The following is a 19243-nucleotide window of genomic DNA, read 5'->3' on the forward strand; positions in this document are numbered from 1 at the left end:
TGTAGAATTTTTAACATAAAAACGACAGCTGTAGTTGTAGAACTATTTGAAAAATATTTAAAACAGAATGCAGATTTTATTTCTTTATCCAAGTTTATAAAATATTTCTAGATTTTAAAAAATTTTATTGTTGGGCCCTTTTCACAAGATGGCGCCGAAAGCGAAGACGGAAGCTCCTGCCCCGCCTAAAGCCGAAGCCAAAGCGAAGGCTTTAAAGGCCAAGAAGGCAGTGTTGAAAGGTGTCCACAGCCACAAAAAAAGAAGATCCGCACATCACCCACCTTTCGGCGGCCCAAGACACTGCGACTCCGGAGGCAGCCCAAATATCCTCGGAAGAGCGCCCCCGGGAGAAACAAACTGGACCACTATGCTATCATCAAGCTTCCGCTGACCACTGAGTCTGCCATGAAGAAGATAGAAGACAACAACACACTTGTGTTCACGGTGGACGTTAAAGCCAACAAGCACCAGATCCAACAGGCTGTGAAGCAGCTCTATGACACTGATGTGGCCAAGGTCCACACCCTGATTCGGCCTGATGGAGAGAAGAAGGCATATGTTCGACTGGCTCCTGATTATGATGCTTTGGATGTTGCCAACAAAATTGGGATCATCTAAACGGAGTCCAGCTGGCTAATTCTAAATATATGTATATCTTTTCACCATAAAAATAAAAAAAAATTTATTGTTGAAAATTTTTATGGGTACACAGTAGCTGAATATATTCATAGATTTCTAGATTTAAAAAATAGGAATTAGAAAGCAGTAGAGAGAAAATGTTTCTGGAAAAATGATTACTAAAGAGAAGAAAAATACTCCATTTTATAATGACCTCCAAAGAGAAAAAGGAATTTAATATTTTAAAGAACTAAATTTTAATACTTCTACAGTGTATTGAGGAGTTCTACTGATGTGACGAGATGGATTTGATTATATAAACATTTAAGCATACAGAATGCATGTAAATATAATTTTTAAAATTAATGGAATGGTAGAAGCTTTTTGCTATAAATCTGATAAAGACTTAAAATCCTGATTCTATAGTAGGTATAGCACTTAAATTTTCAAAGAGCTGTTTAAATACCTTATATATTCTAATTTAAATCACATATCAATTATTTGAGATAAGCATTATGAATACCCCCAGTTTACAGATGAATTACAGAAAGGCTAAGTAACTTGTTGAAAGTCTTATAGTAAGAATTTGACCAAAATTGGCTCTTAAGTCTGTTCTCTTAGCTATTGTGATAAACCACATGTTAAACACAGATACCCATCGACTTACAATATGGTTACATCCTGATAAACCCCATTGTAAATAGAAAATATTAAGTTGAAAATGCACTTAAAACTCCAATGAACCCACTGTAAGGTTGAAAAATTGTAACCTGAACCACTGTAAGTCTAAATGTTCCTCAGATTATGATGAGGTTATATTCTATAAATTCATCATAAGGTTGAAACATCAACTTTATGGTAAGTATGTAAGTCAAACTATTTACTCAAAGTAAATGTAAAACAGTTAAATGTGAACAATTAACCTACAGAATCAATAAAAACTAACACCAAGTATTTATCATAATAAAAAATATAAATGACCTAAATTTATCTATTAAAATAAAAAGTTGAGGTAGATCGGTATACACTGAATTTGAAAGAGCCTGCAGATGTTTATAAATAGGAGGAAGAGCACTGAACAAATAATTAGCAGTTACTCTCTTCCATGTTTAAAAAACATCAAAAAACATGTCTACATGTATAAATGAACAAGGTATTAAAATATTAACAATGGTGGCTGGGCTCAGTGGCTCATGCCTGTAATCCCAGCATTCTGGGAGGCCAAGGCAGGCAGATCACAAGGTCGTGAGTTCAAGACCAGCCTGGCCAACATGGTGAAACACTGTTTCTACTAAAAATACAAAAATTAGCTGGGCGTGGTGGTGGGTACCTGTAATCCCAGCTACTCAGGAGGCTGAAGCAAGAGAATTGCTTGAACTTGGGAGGTGGAGGTTGCAGTGAGCCAAGGTCGAACCATTGCACTCCAGCCTGGGCGACAGTGCAAGGCTACATCTCAAAAACAAACAAACAAACAAACAAAAAATTGTTCTAAATGTTTCTTCTGTCCTACAAGTTTTGTATTAAAATTGCATTCCAGGAACGAATGCATCTAATATTTAGCAGAGACTTATTCGTTTGCAATAGAATATGCATCTTTCTACTATACTATGCCACTCCCCTAATTTCTTCAAAGTTAAGCCTATCAGAAACCAAAGGTGAAAAATCATGAAGTGAGAAAGTGCTATGTATGGTACTACCTTTATAGGATTAAGCTTTTCAACCTGTACTATCCTAAATATTTTTATAATTCTGTCTTTAAAACAGATTTTTAAATTGTTTTTTAAAACAGATTTCTGATTACATTTGAGTAACGTTTTTCCAAAACAGCCTTAATAGTATACCTAATTGGGAGAAAATACTGATTTTAAGGTGCAAAAAAACTAAAGAATATTTTGAAAACAACTTATACTACGTATATCTAATGACTGGCAGGCTACCCATTAGAATTCCTCATGGAAAAATAATAGATGACATAAACATAAAATTTTAGTTTCCATTTTAATATGTTTCCAAATAGTATCTGAAAAGAATGCTATAAAAAGACTAGAAGAGGGACTCCGAAAAGTTTTTCCACAAAGAGCTGGACAGTACATATGATAGGGCTTGCAGGACAAGAGTCAAAATGAAAGATATTATGTAGGTATTTTAGATAACAAGAGTCACATGTTTTTCATTGAGGAAATTCAAACTGTCATAAAAATAACTGAGTGTAATTTTTTGTAATGTAGAATAAATGAGAACAACAAACTTTTTTCTTGCTTAATTGAGATTCAGGGTTAGTATTCCATAATGAAACCGGGTACAAATGTTCACCTGTAAAAAGTATTCTTAATTTGACAGTCACAGAAAAACAGGCAGGTTGACCAATAAGCCATAGCTTGCTGACCCCTGGGTTAGAAAAATCAAATAAATCATAGGTATGACACAGATATAACACCAATGTTATAAATGTAAAGATAAAACTATAATCACTATATTACAATTACAGGCCAGACATGGTGGCTCATGCCTATAATCCCAACACTTTGGGAGGCTGAGGCAGGTGGATTACTTGAGGTCAGGAGTTCAAGACCAGCCTGGCCAACATGGCAAAACCCCATCTCTACTAAAAATACAAAAATTAGCTGGGTATGGAGGCACATGTCTTGTAATCCTAGCTACTTGGGAGGCTGAGACAGGAGAATCACTTGAACCTGGAAGATGGAGGCTGCAGAGCCAAGATTACACTCCACTGCACTCCAGCCTGGGTGACAAAACAAGATTTCGTCTCAAAATAAAATAAAAGAAAATAAGTCAGGCACGGTGGCTCAAGCTTGTAACCCCAGCACTTTGGGAGGCCGAGGCGGACAGATCACCTGAGGTCGAGAGTTCAAGACTAAACTGACCAACATGGAGAAGCCTGGTTTCTACTAAAAATACAAAAATCAGCTGGGTGAGGTGGCACGTGCCTGTAATTCCAACTACTTGGGAGATTGAGGCAGGAGAATTGCTTGAACCCAGGAGGTGGAAGCTGCGGTGAGCCGAGCTCATGCCGTCACACTCCAGCCTGGGCAATGAGAGCAAAACTCCATCTCCAAAAAATAAAATAAAAAATTATCCCAACCCTATAAAATGGGCATACATAAACTGCAAATATTTATTTATTTTCCAATGTTTTCACAAGGCATACAGATATTTATTTTAAGAAAATTCTGAGCCGGGCATGGTGGCTCAAGCCTGTAATCCCAGCACTTTGGGAGGCCGAGGCGGGTGGATCATGCGGTCAAGAGATCGAGACCATCCTGGTCAACATGGTGAAACCCCGTCTCTACTAAAAATACAAAAAAATTAGCTAGGCATGGTGGCGCATGCCTGTAATCCCAGCTACTCAGGAGGCTGAGGCAGGAGAATTGCCTGAACCCAGGAGGCGGAGGTTGCGGTGAGCCGAGATCGCGCCATTGCACTCCAGCCTGGGTAACAAGAGCGAAACTCCGTCTCAAAAAAAAAAAAAAAAAAAAAAAAAGAAAATTCTATTAAGTAGACCTAAAATTAATATTCTATCTAAAGTAAACACTAGTTATTTAATCAGCCATGCTTTGTTTGCCTCCTTAAAATTTAGAATTTGGTAACTAGAAGGCAGAAGCTTCTTCATTTCCTGAGTAATAAATACATAAAAGGTGGAAGCTCTCTGTCCATCGACAGATGAATGGATAAGCAAAGTAAGTACATACAAAGAATCAAAAACACACACACAATAGGAATATATTCAGTCATACAAAGGAGGAATTTCTGGCACATGATAAAACATGGATGAACTCAGAGGACATTACACTAATAAAATAAGCCAGTTAAAAGCCAAATATTGTATGATTCCATTTAAACAAGATGCCTAGAGTAGTCAGATTCATAAAAGCAGAAAACAGAAGGATGATGGCTCAGACTGTGGGAAAGGAAAAGGGGGAAGTTATTGTTTAATGGGTAAAGAGTTTCAGTTTGGCAAGATGAAAACTGGAGATGGATGGTGGTGACAGTCGCACAACAATATAAATGTACTTACCTTTGAACTACAGAGAAGTTATTAAGATGGTAAATTTTGTTAGTGTATTTTTTTTTTTTGAGACAGAGTTTCGCTCTTGTTACCCAGGCTGGAGTGCAATGGTGCGATCTCGGCTCACCGCAACTTCCGCCTCCTGGGTTCAGGCAATTCTCCTGCCTCAGCCTCCTGAGTAGCTGGGATTACAGGCACGTGCCACCATGCCCAGCTAATTTTTTGTATTTTTAGTAGAGACAGGGTTTCACCATGTTGACCAGGATGGTCTCGATCTCTTGACCTCGTGATCCACCCGCCTCGGCCTCCCAAAGTGCTGGGATTACAGGCTTGAGCCACCACGCCCGGCCTGTTAGTGTATTTTATCACAAGAAAATAAAACAAAATCAAATACAAAAGAGAATTTGGGGTTAATGGTCTCCAAATAAAATTTCTGGGGGAAGTAAATTGAAGCTTTCTTTTCCTTTTGACAACTTTGTCAGTAAGCAGAAGTAGTTCACTATTGTTTTATTTATTTATTTTTTTGAGATGGAGTTTTTGCTCTTGTTGCCCAGGCTGGAGTGTAATGGCATGATCTCGGCTCACTGCAACCTCCGTCTTCTGGGTTCAAACAATTCTCCTGCCTCAGCCTCCCAAGTAGCTGGGATTACAGGTGTCAGTTACCACGCCCAGCTAATTTTTATATTTTTAGTAGAGAAAGGGGTTTCACTGTGTTGGTCAGGCTGGTCTCGAACTCCTTACCTCAGGTGATCCACCGCTTCAGCCAGAAGTAGTTCACCATCCTATTTATCTCAGAATAGAACTTCCCACATGCCATGGCTCACACCTGTAATCCCTGCACTTTGGGAGGGTGAGCCGGGTGAACTTATTGAGCTCAGAAGTTTAAGACAAGCCTAGGCAACATGATGAAATCCTGTCTCTACAATAAATACAAAAAATTAGCTAGGTGTGGTGGCACATGCCTGTGGTCCCAGCTACTTGGGAGTCTGAGGTAAGAGGATTGCTTGAACTCAGCAGGCAGAGGCTACAGTGAGCCAAGATCACATCATTGCACTCCAGGCCTGGGTGAGAAGAGTGAGACACCATTCCACACAAAAATAATAAATAGGTGCAGTGGTCAGTGGTGTGTGCCTGTAGTCCCAGCTACTCAGAAGGCTGAGGTGGGAGGGTCGCTTGAGCCTAGGAAAGCAAGGTGGCAGTGAGCTATGATCATGCTATTCCACTCCAGTGTGGGCAACAGAGACTCTGTTTCCAAAAAAAAAAAAAAACAAAAAACAAAACACCAACAAAACAAAACAAAACAAAACAAAAAAACAACAACAGAACTTAAGGTTAATATTATTCTTTTCAAAAAAGACCACTGCATAATTTAAATAGTTGGAAGCTTTTAATAATGAAGGCCTTTAAAGAAAAGAATCTGAGGAATAAATATTTTGTATCTATTGTACCTCCATCTTCTTCCCTTTTCCTTGGAGATTACCTTCCAAGAACCCAGCTTAGTTGCGTTTTCTGCTTCAGGATCTCATCTGGCTTCAATCAAGGTGTCAACAAGGCTGCATTTTCATTTGCAGGCTTGAAAAGACAAGAATGTACTTCCAAAGCTTACTCAGGTTGAAGGCAGAATTCAAATTTTTTTGTGTGGCTTTGGGACTGTGAGCTTCCATTTTTTTTTTTTTTTGCTGTTTGTCAGTCAGAGGCCAGCCTCTGCTCTTGGAGGCTATCCACAGCTCCCTGTCACATGGCTCTCTTCATAGGAAGTTCACAACATGGCAGCTTATTTCTTCAAGGCCAACAGGAAAGTAAGTCTGAGCCACAGGAGTCATACCTTTGCCATGTAACATAATGTAATCATGGGAATGACAGCCAATCACCTTTGCCATTTGGCTAGTGGTTTGAAAGTAAATCATGGGTTCTGCCAAAACTCAAGGAAGGAGATTACACAAAAATATAAACATCACAACTGGGAGAAACCAATTGTACTTCTTAGTCTTTGAGTAGAGTATCTAGGCTGGCACCCTCAATACCAGATGTTACATACTTTCTTCACATTTTCCTACCGGTAGCGGGGAAAGAACCCCCAAACTCCACAGACATTTGTTTATAAGCAAATGATCTTTTAAAATCAGCAAGGTGTGGTAGCTCACATATGTAATCCCCGCAGTTTGAGAGGCCAAGGTGGGAGGATCGCTTGAGTCCAGGAGTTTGAAACCAGCCTGGGTCACATGGAGAAACCCTGTCTCTACGAAAAATACAAAACTTACCCGGGTGTCGTGGTGTGCGCCTGGGTAGTCCCACTTACTTGGGAGGCTGAGGCAGGAGGATTGCTTGAGCCTAAGAGGCAGAGGTTGTAGCGAGCCAGGATCACACCACTGCACTCTAGCCTGGGTGACAGATGGACAGGACAGGACGGGAGGGGATGAAAAGGGAGGGGAGGGTTGGGGAGGGGATAAAAGATTATCTAAATTTTGTTTATATATTTTCATTCACTTAATACTCTTGTCAGAAACAAACAAACCCAAAACAAAGTAAAAACACTTGCCTCTTAAAATTTTGTTTTTAATTATGAAACAAATGATAAAAGGCAAACTAACTTCTGAAATGTTGTCTTCATTATATATATATTTTTTCTACTTTAGTGCAATTATGACAATCACATAAGTGTATGTAGTATATATTTAAATTGCTTGACTAGTTTTTTTCTTGTAGAGTGCATGTCAGTGTGGAATAATAGAGTGTATCTGGGCCAGGTGCGGTGGCTCATGCCTGTAATCACAGCACATTGGGAAGCCAAGGTGGGTGGTTCACCTGAGGTCCGGAGTTCAAAACCAGCCTGGCCAACATGGTGAAACGGGGTCTCTACTAAAAATACACAAAAATTAGCCAGGCGTGGTGGGGGGGGGTGCCTGTAATCCCAGCTACTCGGGAGGCTGAGGCAGGAGAATTGCTTGAATCTGGGAGGCGGAAGTTACAGTGAGCCAATGTGGTGCCACTACACGCCAACCTGGGCAACAGATATCTGGTATTTGGCCTCAGTTCCTGGCATGAAGTTCCTAAAACACTTGGTATTTCTGAAGTGATGAGTGTCTTTTTTATGCTAAATAGGCAACTCACTGTGGGCCCACTGAAGGCTTAAGAATCAGGGCTAGCCACCAGAAAGGCCAACTACATGAATAGGGGGTTAGAACTTTAGGCCCCTCTGACCTCCAGAGAGGAGAAGGGAGCTGGAAAGTGAGTTCAATCACATGGCCAAAGATTGAATCAGTCATGCCTACTAATGAAACTCCAATAAAAACTCTGGACACTAAACTTTGGTGAAGGTTTCTGGTTGATGAACACCTTGGTGTGTCAGGAAGGAGATACTCCCTGACTCCATAGGAAGAGGCCAGGCAGTTCCGCATTCATTCCTATACCTTCCCTTATGTTTCTCTTCATTGAGCTGCTCCTGAGTTGTATTCTTTATAATAAGCCTATAATCATAAATATAGCTGTTTCCTGAGTTCTGAGTCATTCTAACAAATTATAGACCAACAGGGCTCTCAGGAACTCCTAAATTTTTAGCCAAGTTGATTAGCGGGATGAAGAACTGAGACCTTAACTTGCAGAGTCTGCATTAACTCTGTGTGGTTAGTGTCATAATTGGGAACTGAAGTATACCCAGTTGGGTTAGAAACAGAATAGATTATTCTTTACCAAAATTCTGACTAGTGTTACACATTCCAAATAATATGCCAACTCTTTGGATATACTGGGGGAGGGGAGGTTCTATGGCTTGAGGAAATATAATTCTAGGTGATATTAATTTTAATTATTTTATTCCCTAGGTCTTTCTGGAATTGTTAAAATACACAGCATCAATACATCTTTTGCATACATTCATTAAAGTGCAGAACAGTGGCATGTCATATTGTGCAAGTCTTCACTGTCTTTTTTTATTGTGCAAGTCTTCACTGTCTTTTTTTTTTTTTTTTGAGACAGGGTTTTGCTCTGTTGCCCAGGCTTCAGTGTGAGTGGGGGCAATCATGGCTCACTACAGCCTCAACCTCCTAAGCTCAAGTAATCCACCCAGTGCAGCCTCCAGAGTAGCTGGGACCATAGGCACAGGTCACCTTCCTTGCCTGGATAATTTCTTTCTTTCTTTTTTTTGAAATGGAGTCTGGCTCTTGTCACCCAGGCTGGACTGCAACGGCATGATCTTGGCTCACTGCAACCTCTGCTTCCCAGGTTCAAGCAATTCTCCTGCCTCAGCCTCCAAAGTTGCTGGGATTATAGGCATGCACCACTACTCCCGGCTAATTTTTGTATTTTTAGAAGAGATGGGGTTTTACCAGGTTGGTCAGGCTGGTCTTGAACTCCTAACCTCAGGTGATCCACCCGCCTCGGCCTCCCAAAGTGCTGGGATTACAGGCTTGAGCCACCGCACCCAGCCTATTGTTTTTTTTTTTTTTTGAGACGGAGTTTTGCTCTTGTTACCCAGGCTGGAGTGCAATGGCGCGATCTCGGCTCACCGCAACCTCCGCCTCCTGGGTTCAGGCGATTCTCCTGCCTCAGCCTCCTGAGTAGCTGAGATTACAGGCACACGCCACCATGCCCAGCTAATTTTTGTATTTTTAGTAGAGACGGGGTTTCACCATGTTGACCAGGATGGTCTCGATCTCTTGACCTCGTGATCCACCCGCCTCGGCCTCCCAAAGTGCTGGGATTACAGGCTTGAGCCACCGCGCCCGGCTTGTTTTGTTTTTAAATGTTTGTTAGGATGCTATGAGTGTGTTCCTAATAAACAGTTTTTTCTTTTTTCTTTTTTTTTCCTACTGGTATAATACACTAAGCTTACTTAGATTTCAACAGCTGTACATGTACTCATTCCACGTGCTTTTATGGTCTGAAGTCATCACTTGGAGGCAACAATGGAAAAGAGCAGTGTTGGAGGACTGGAATTCCTGTACTAGCTGTATGACCTTGAGCAAGCCACCTTAACCTATAAACAGGAAGTAATACCTGCCCTAATACATGATAGCCAATCATTTCACTTACATAAAAACTGAATATATATATTTTTATGAGATATGAAGAAAGATTCTTCTTGCCGTTTTGCCATTTTTCCCATAAGAAGCCTGGTGGTAAAGAGCACAGGCTTTAGAATCAGGAGTCCTGTTTCTTGAATTCTAGCCCTGTTGCTTGTTAGCTGTATGATTCCAGGCAAGTTACTTAATCTCCCTGCCTTCCATTTCCTTGTATACCTGAGACAATTCCCACTTCAGAGGATAGTTTTAAGGATGAGATGAGGTAATTCAATGAGCATTCATCCAACATATAGGAACCACTGTGCTTACTGCTATATTGGATAAACATCCCCTTGTCCACTATATGTGTGACATACATTCCTAGCCCTGGGATTAAAAACGACAATATAGTAAAGCGACATTATGGGAAGAAAATACTAAATTTTCTACCAATGTATCTTCTTGGAACCAATAATAGGAATCTGACATGTTTTTGTGAGCTGTTACAAATGAATCTGCAAGAATGAATCCAAGTACAAAATATCAGGTCTTGATTTAGAAGACATTTCTTAACTAATAGCACGTTTCCAGTTAAGGTGTTCACCAGTGAACTGTGCCAGGCTGATGAACACAAGGTCACAAATGACACGAAGATCAGAAGTGATGGCATATACCATACACAACTGTGTAACTAGTACGGGACCTAGCGTAGGGTAAATGCTCATAAATATTAACTGAAAAAAATTAAGTTCGGTTTCCAACTCTGCCACTTCCCCACCGAGTGACTCTGGGTTAACTTGTCTGGATCTTAGTTTTCGGTAAAATAGAAATGTGTCTGCTTTGCCTATCTCATAGGATAGCTGTGATCAAATGAAATTACATGAGAATGTATCCAGTGCTAATAAAACGGTCGTTTATGAGACACAGAATGACAACTGGCACCAGGTAGCCTACAAGCCTAATAGTAGAGATAAGACGTTAATGCATAACCACCAGGAAGTAAACATGGATATCTAGTGAAGAAATCCATCACGTTTTCTAAAAATGTCACCTTCCTTGTGACGAAAGGAGCTGGTCATTGCTAAGCAGGTGCTGTGCTTTTTTCAAATCACATGTTTCAGCAACAGGCTCTGCTGAGTGGCGTTTGGCAAGGCTTAGCCTCCAGTAGGCGCCGGCGCTGCTGGGGTGCGCATTGGGACCCGCAGATTATAAGCAGCGGATCCTACCTTCAGGCCTGGCTCTGACAAGCACTCCAGGTAAGGCGCCTTTGCAGCTAGCGGAGCGAGAGAAGAGAGCTGGAAGCCACCTCTACCTTCTGCTGGGGAAAGGAACTGCCCGCCCGCTTGCCCCCATTACCTCGGACCTCCGGAGGGCGCCGCGGACTCCAGCTTTGTCTCTTGCCCCAAGACACCCCGCATTCAGGACCCGCGCGTCTCCCGCCAATCTCCGCGCCCCGGGTCCCTGCTTCCCGGCACGTACACGGCGCGCTAAGAGGCGCGGGCAGCTCGGCCCGGGCCGGCTACTTACTGGCTTCCTGGCTGGCGCCTGCGGTTGAGCTGACCCGGTCTCCCAGCACCGCCGCTCTCGAGGCTCCCTTTCGAGGACTGGACTTTAGTCAGAGCCCCAAGAGCAGCTCCCGTAGGCTTTCCAGGAACCGAAATGCTAGGCACCGCGGAAGGCGAGGAGGAGGAAAAAGGCCGAGCCCGGGGCGGGGAGGCCGTTTGGACACGCCCCGAGCTCTCCTAGGTTGGAAGCGCGGACCGAGGGGAGAGGCTGAGGCCGCAACCTCCTTTCGCCCTGCGCCGTCAGGCCTCCCGCGTGACCCCGCCTATGACCTCGGGGCGCTCCGCCCACTTCTGACCGTCAGATGCGCACGCGCACTTGCAGGCTGGTTTTGCCATCTTCATGTTACCCGGAATGGGAAAAAGCAGGTGTCGCGAGAGTTGGGTGCACGACACCTTGTAGGGACTGTAACTATGGCGGGCCTACGTATAGACAGCGAACAGGAGCCGCTCTTGGGCGACACACCTGGAAACAGGTAAGCAGATCCTGGTGGAGGGACACTTCAGCCTCCTGCGCTGCTAGGACTGGCTGCTTTCCGGGCGTCAGCCGTACTGAAACGAACCCTCGTTGCCAGCGGGGTGCCAGCGCGGTGGGAGCCGGCGGCCGGGTTGTGTGAGCCGAAGAGATTCGCTCCCAACGTAGGGGAAAGTGCGTCTGGCCGCACGGTGCGGCTATGAGTCGGTGGGTTCGGGTGACGGGGCTAGAGAAACCCAGGCTGCTACTTTACCTGTTGCAGCAGCGAGGTCACCACATTCTCTTATCTTCTGCATTACATATTTGGCCCTTTGTAGCTGATCACTTTCCATATTTCACATAAGTTCCAAAATGATGGTTTTAATGATACTTGAAGATGTCGGTCTTAGTAATGACCTGCAGCCTAACTGCCTGACAACTTCTTGATACTTTGTTAACAAGTAAACCTGTCTAAAATGAGCTCACATTGGTCCTATGCCAATTTTATAAATAAAGACTAATTTTGAGACATTGAAAGAATAACGTGTCAGTATTTTGATCGTTGTAATTCTGGTTATTTTCATCCTGGTTTATGGGCAGTGATTCAGAAATGTTTAACTTTTGTTTCTTACTGCATACTTATGTATTTTTACCTTCAGGAAAACAGAATTATTATTTTATTTGAAATATATATAATAATTATCTCAAGTAAATTAACAAACTCAGTTAAACTCCAGCTGTCTATGACCATGTTTTTACTCATTTGTTCCTCTTAAGCACCAGACTTTTTTTGATCACTCTAACTCAAAACCCTTTGGAAAATATATTTCTCTGGTCCTCAATTTACTAAACAGTATATGGAATGCAGTTTTATCTTTACTTGATTTTATCTTGAGATCACTAAAATAAATATCGATGCTGAAATGTATTTTAACAAGGTGATGTCCTTAGAGCCTATTGAGACATTTAGGACTGTTTGCTTCTATACTTATTTATTTATTCTACACTGCTATGGTTTTTTTTTTTTTTTTTTTTTTTGAGATGGAGTCTTGCTCTGTGGCCCAGGCTGGAGTGCAGTGGTGCGATTTTGGCTCACTGCAACCTCTGCCTCCCAAGTTCAAGCCATTCTCCTGCCTCAGCCTCCGAAGTAACTGGGTTTACAGGTGCAGGCCACCAGACCTAGCTAATTTTTGTATTTTTAGTAAAGATGGGGTTTCAGCATGTGGCCAGGGTGATCTCCAGCTCCTAACCTTAAGTGATTCACCCACCTCAGCCTCCCAAAGTGCTGGGATTACAGGTTTGAGACACCACGCTGGGCCCGCTGCTGTACTTTTTAAGTACTTATGTCTGCTTTTAGTTTTTCTGACTATTCTATTTCTGGCAGACTGTTCTGCATCATGTTTTTGAAATCTGGCAGCAAAAGTTTTTTCTGTTGTTGCTGTCACCATACTTTTTCCACCAGCTTTATTTTGGGGCTTCTTGTTTGTTATAGCTTTGATAACCTTGTATCTATGCTTAAGATAATTGTGTGTCATTATAACCTGGAAGTTCTGACCGAGAGCCAAATGTCTTTCCTATTAGTTAAGTGGGTAAGCTTGAGTACATGGACTTTGTGACATTTGGTTTTCTCAGAATTCTTTTTGCTTCTTCCTGGTTTTTAGCTATTTTCCAGAAAAATCACAAGATCCCTGAGTTATGGTTAAGTGTGGTCTTCTGGTGCATTCTGTCACCTTGTACAAAAGAGAATTTTTTTTCATACTCTTACATTTGATCCAAGTAATTGATGCTCATTAGGATCTGTCCAAATTTAGGTGTTCCCGCCAGTAATCAATACCTCTGATTGAGGTTCTAGATTCAACATTTTAAAAACAAAAAAGGAATATTTTGAACATAATTCAATATGTCTTTAAAACACAAATATATTCCCTAATAAAGTAAACCTTTGTACCACTAGTTGGCAGGACCTGTTCACTTTGAATATATTGCACAAACATGTCTGGGTCACCACCAACCTTTCCTCACGAACAAGGTTGGTTTGCTGGTCTGGTGGATCTAGGCCTCTTGAATCCTCAGTGCTCCCCACTGACCTCCTCTATGGAGCTTTACTTAAGACAACAGGAGTTGGCAAACATTTCCTGTAAAGGCCCATATTGTAAATATTTTAGGCTGGTTCAGGGCAAGGGGCAAAATCAAAGGGGCAAAATATATAATTATAGATATGTAGATAACCAGAAAACAAATTCCACGAACATTTTTTGTAATGACATTTAAAATATAACAATAAATAAGTATAATATAGGTCTGTTAATGAAAGGGATAGAATTTGGTGGGAGAGGGGATGACATTTTCCTTACTTGTACTTCAGAGTTGGTGTTTTCTGTCATCAAACTGATAACAAGTATTCATCAGTAAAAACCATTTGTAGCTCACAGGTTACTGATCCAATGTTACAAGTGGTTTCAAATTTTCCTTGCAACCTTAGCCTAGTCTCTGTAAAATTTGTAGTATTAGGGCATCTGTCCTTATAGAGCATATCTTTATAGAATATTTTCAGTTTGTCTTTTTATTTCTGTAACTGTTATACCACTGCGCTCTTCTGTTAGTGAGCACACAATTCTTTCTTTTCTCTCTCTCTCTTTTTTTTTTTTTTTTAGACGGAGTCTCACTCTGTCGCCCAGACTGAAGTGCAATGGCAAAATCTTGGCTCACTGCAAACTCCACCTCCCTGCAACCCATGCCTCCCAGGTTCAAGTGATTCTCCTGCTTCAGCCTCCTGAGTAGCTGGGATTATAGTCGCCTGCCACCATGCCCAGCTAATTTTTGTACTTTTAGTAGAGTTGGGGTTTCACCATGTTGGCCATGCTGGTTTCAAACTCCTGACCTCAAGTAGTCCACCCGCCTTGGCCTCCCAAAGTGCTGGGATTTCATGTGTGAGCCACTGTACCTGGCCATTGTTAAATTTTATCTAACTCATTTTGCTAATCAGTTCACTACACTATATTATATATTCCTTTTAGTTTTTAAGTCACAAGTTTGAGAAGCATGTTATCATTTGGAGTATTTCAGTTTGTGATAGAAATGTTGAACAGGATAAAACTGTAGCACTACATTTTTACTGGAAGGAGAATTTCATATGGGGAACTAATGCTGGAATACAACAGTAATTATAGAAAGGAATTTTAAAAGTTAAGCAAATCATCTTGAAAATGCAGCATTCCTGTTTATACCCTGGTAATACAAGAAAGAAGCCTCTAGAAATTCAATCTCAGGCGTGTGACACATTTGTCTGAATCATCAAAGTTAAGAAAATGTAATAAATATGGTCAATTTGTTGAAGGACAATTGCATTCTCCTGTTTCTATGATCTCCAGCAAAGTAGAAAGATAATTTTTTCACTGAAGTTCTAATTTTTTAATTAAAAAGAAGGAAAAGTAAATTGTTTTATTTTGAAAAATGTTAAATCCATAGAAAAGTTGAAAAAATCATGAACACTCTATATCCTGTCACTGTTAGCCTTTTCCACACTGCTGAAATTTTTCTGTGGGTACACACCCACACACCCACACAGACTTTTGCCAAACTACTCAAAAGTAGGTTGTAGACATTGTGACACTGTATCTCAGATTGCAGCTTACATCTCCCAAGAAGAAAGAAATTCTTTTACGCAACTCTATCACTGTTACCACAACTAGAAATACAGTATTAATTCAAGAATATCATGCAACCTATAATTAATTCTCAATGTTTTTCCAATTGTTCCAAAAATATACTTTATATTCTTTATAAAAACAACAAAAAAAACAGGAGCCATATGGAAGAGCTAATCAATGTTTAGGCATTCGTTGTTATGTCTTTTTAGACTCCTCTAACCTAAAACTCTCCTTTGACCTATCTCTGTTCTTGTCACCATTAAAATATTTGAAGAGTCTAGGTCAGTTTTTTGTAGAACATCTCATATTCTGGATTTATGGACTGTTTATTTCAAAATAGACGCTGGCCATTTCTGGCAGGAATATCACATGTGTTGTGTTGAGAACATCCCAATACATTGCATCAAAAGATACAGGATGCCAGGACATCCTACTTTTGGGAATGTCAAATATGACCACTTATTAAGAGAGCGACTGCTATATCTTTGAATTATAAAGGTTAGTGTTCCATTTTATAATTAGTAAGCAGACGCTGGAGTGACACATGAGGGCTTTTGACTATCCTCTCCTTAACAATCTTTTTTTTTTTTTTTTTTTTTTTTTTTTTTTTTTTTTGAGACGGAGTTTCGCTCTTGTTAACCCAGGCTGGAGTGCAATGGCACGATCTCGGCTCACCGCAACCTCCGCCTCCTGGGTTCAGGCAATTCTCCTGCCTCAGCCTCCTGAGTAGCTGGGATTACAGGCACACGCCACCATGCCCAGCTAATTTTTTGTATTTTTAGTAGAGACGGGGTTTCACCATGTTGACCAGGCTGGTCTCGATCTCTTGACCTCGTGATCCACCCGCCTCGGCCTCCCAAAGTGCTGGGATTACAGGCTTGAGCCACCGCGCCCGGCTCCTTAACAATCTTTTAACCAGTTGTTTCAGCATCCGTTGGTGATTCTTCCATTATTACATAGAAAGTAGCTGTTAAATTATTATTTTCTAATTTGATCCTTTCAATATTTAATAATTGTCATTAAAAGAAGAAGGATTTTGACTGAGCTCTAAATCAGTTTGAAGGCACTTAAACAATTGTGTTATATATTTTTGGAATCAAATAATTTACTTCTTGATTCCCTAACTTAGATATAGACGGAGTTTCCCTCTTGTTACCCAGGCTGGAGTGCAATGGCGCGATCTCGGCTCACCGCAACCTCTGCCTTCTGAGTTCAGGCAATTCTCCTGCCTCAGCCTCCTGAGTAGCTGGGATTACAGGCACGCGCCGCCATGCCCAGCTAATTTTTTGTGTTTTTAGTAGAGACGGGGTTTCACCGTGTTGACCAGGATGGTCTCGATCTCTTTTTTTTTTTTTGAGACAGAGTTTCGCTCTTGTTACCCAGGCTGGAGTGCAATGACACGATCTCGGTTCACCGAAACTTCTGCCTCCTGGGTTCAGGCAATTCTCCTGCCTCAGCCTCCTGAGTAGCTGGGATTACAGGCATGTGCCACCATGTCCAGCTAATTTTTTGTATTTTTAGTAGAGACGGGGTTTCGCCATGTTGACCAGGATGGTCTTGATCTCTTGACCTCGTGATCCACCCGTCTTGGACTCCCAGAGTGCTGGGATTACAGGCTTGAGCCACCGTGCCCGGCCGGTCTCGATCTCTTGACCTCGTGATCCACCCGCCTCGGACTCCCAGAGTGCTGGGATTACAGGCTTGAGCCACCGCGCCTGGCCAGATATATCTGATTTTTTATTCAAATTCTAGTATATTGATTTCAAAGTATGGGCATCTGGGGTTCTGGTATTTTTTTCAGGTAAGCTACATTATCATTAAGGTCTTTTATTTTTTCTTACCTACTTTCCTTTGACTCAGAAGAGGCTTATTTCTATGGAATGATACATACAGTGTTAAACACTTTATGTTACAAACTAATACATTTGGCATATAATACATCCAAAAGTATTGTTTCTCTTCTCCCTTTCTTCTTTATCTCTCCCAACCATATCACATTTGAAAAAAAAAAAGTTTTATTTTTGGAGACAAATTTGACACTTCTTAGTAAGCTTTATTTTTAAGAAACTAATCTTGGAACATAAGAAGGCATTTTGTCTGTTCTGCATGTCTTGATTATTTTGAAAAGATAATGCTCACATTAAGGTGAACTTGTTAACTCTTTCTGTTGTATGTGTGGAAATGTAATGGATATTTAGACTCGTGTCACCTAATGGAGGTAGGATGTCTAGTTAGTATACGTGCTCTTGGTCCAGGTCAGATGCTTATCTGAAAGATCAGTTAAGTCTGGGGGGTCATGGTTACTCTTTGGTCTGCTGGTAAAATTTATCTATTAACTCAGATCTGAAAGGTGAAAGTGTCTTAGGTTTTTTTTTTTTTTGAAATGGAGTCTTGCTGGGTCGCCTAGGCTGGAGTGCAATGGCATGATCTCAGCTCACTGAAACCTCTGCCTCCTGGGTTCAAGCGATTCTCCCGCCTCCACCTCCCAAGTAGCTGGGATTACAGGCACATGCCACCATGCCCGGCTACTTTTTTGTATTTTTAGTAAAGACGGGGTTTCACTATGTTAGCCAGGATGGTTTTGATCTCCTGACCTCGTGATCTCCCTGTCTCAGTCTCCCAAACTACTGGGATTACAGGTGTGAGCCACCTGCGCCAGCCTGTTTTAGGTTATGTTAAACGTCCTGGTATCACTCCTCTTTTCTGAAGTAGGAAGCCAGAACAGCTGCCTGCAGCAATTTAATTTGCTGTCATCAAGTAGAGCATGTTATACTGATTACAGTTATTAGTTTTTAGTACTTAGTAGCTATGGGAGATCTAGTTTATCTTGATACAGTTTATTCATTGTTAGTTTTACAAATTACAGCACTCTTGATTAATAAATCTGTGCATGCCAACAGTAGCAAAACAATTGCCTTGCAAAATGTTTCCCCTTTAAAAATTACACTGTTTCCCAGATTTCTATACACAATGATACACAATGATACACAATGATATGTAAATAAATAGATGGAAATTCAAAAGAATAATGCTTATTCATAAATTAGTGCAGCAGAACCAATATTAGTAAATTCTACCTCTATCACATCATTTTCATAACTTTAGGATAAAAAAAATTGTTGGCACTAAAGATCCACATGTAATGAGATAAATTTATCCTACTTTTTTCTTCTTTATACCTAGAGAATGGGACATTTTAGAGACTGAAGAGCATTATAAGAGCCGATGGAGATCTATTAGGATTTTATATCTTACTATGTTTCTCAGCAGTGTAGGTAAGTATAAGAAATACATGATTTTAACAATTCAGATCAAATGTCATATTTTAACTTCATTTACTTTTTAAAAATTATTTTTGTGTTAAAAAGTGTATAACATAAAATTTGTCATATTACCATGTCAAAGTTCAATAGCCCTAAGTATATCCACATTGTTATGCAGCCAATCTCTAGAACATTTTCATCTTGCAGAAGAGAAAATCTATACCCATGAAACAACTCCCTATTTTCCTGTCCCCCGGCCCCTGGCAACCATCATTCTATTTTGTTTCTTGGAATTTGACTACTCTAGATAGCTCATATAAATTAATTATATAATATTTTTCTTCTTGTGGCAAGCTTATTTTACTCAACATCACGTCCTCAAGTTGATCCATGTTACACTTGTGGTAATTTTCTTTTTTTTTTTAATTAATTTTTTTTTTTTTTTTTTTTTTTTTGAGATGGTGTCTTACACTGTTGCCCAGGCTGGAGTACAGTGGCACAATCTCAGCTCACTGCATCACTGCAACCTCTGCCTCCTGGTTTGAAGCAATTCTTTGCCTCAGGCTTTCAAGTAGCTGGGATTACAGGTGCCCGCCATCATGCCCAGCTAATTTTTGCATTTTTAGCAGAGACAGGATTTCACATTTTGGCCAGGCTGGTCTTGAACTC

At 40.8% G+C, this 19243-nt stretch overlaps 2 protein-coding genes and 1 pseudogene across 7 annotated transcripts in view; 2 read left to right on the forward strand and 1 right to left on the reverse strand.

Moving 5' to 3' along the window:
* The window catches only part of ABHD18 (abhydrolase domain containing 18), a 58808-nt gene extending 47359 nt beyond the window's left edge, over positions 1–11449 (reverse strand). The window contains exons 1-2 of one of the 4 annotated variants that reach the window (XM_074396925.1): positions 11173–11449; positions 6907–7026 (exon numbers count right to left, since the gene is read on the reverse strand). The gene's annotated coding sequence lies outside the window, so the exon portion shown is untranslated. The remainder of the gene's footprint in view (positions 1–6906; positions 7027–11172) is intronic. The other 3 variants (XM_074396923.1, XM_074396921.1, XM_074396922.1) reach the window with 3 other exon arrangements.
* LOC120367746 (large ribosomal subunit protein uL23 pseudogene) lies at positions 149–655 on the forward strand (annotated as a pseudogene).
* An 82-nt stretch (positions 11450–11531) lies between the features above and the next one.
* MFSD8 (major facilitator superfamily domain containing 8) overlaps positions 11532–19243 on the forward strand; it is a 45528-nt gene continuing 37816 nt past the window's right edge. For 2 of the 3 annotated variants that reach the window (XM_010338356.3, XM_039479076.2), the window contains exons 1-2: positions 11532–11683; positions 18495–18586. In XM_010338356.3, the coding sequence (XP_010336658.1) occupies positions 11622–11683; positions 18495–18586 (154 nt within the window). In that variant the 5' untranslated portion in view covers positions 11532–11621. Of the gene's footprint in view, positions 11684–18494; positions 18587–19243 lie in introns of those variants that run through there. The other variant, XM_010338357.3, reaches the window with a different exon arrangement.

The sequence above is a fragment of the Saimiri boliviensis genome, chromosome 3 (genome assembly GCF_048565385.1).
Source record: "Saimiri boliviensis isolate mSaiBol1 chromosome 3, mSaiBol1.pri, whole genome shotgun sequence".
In the NCBI taxonomy this organism is placed as follows: Eukaryota; Metazoa; Chordata; class Mammalia; order Primates; family Cebidae; genus Saimiri; species Saimiri boliviensis.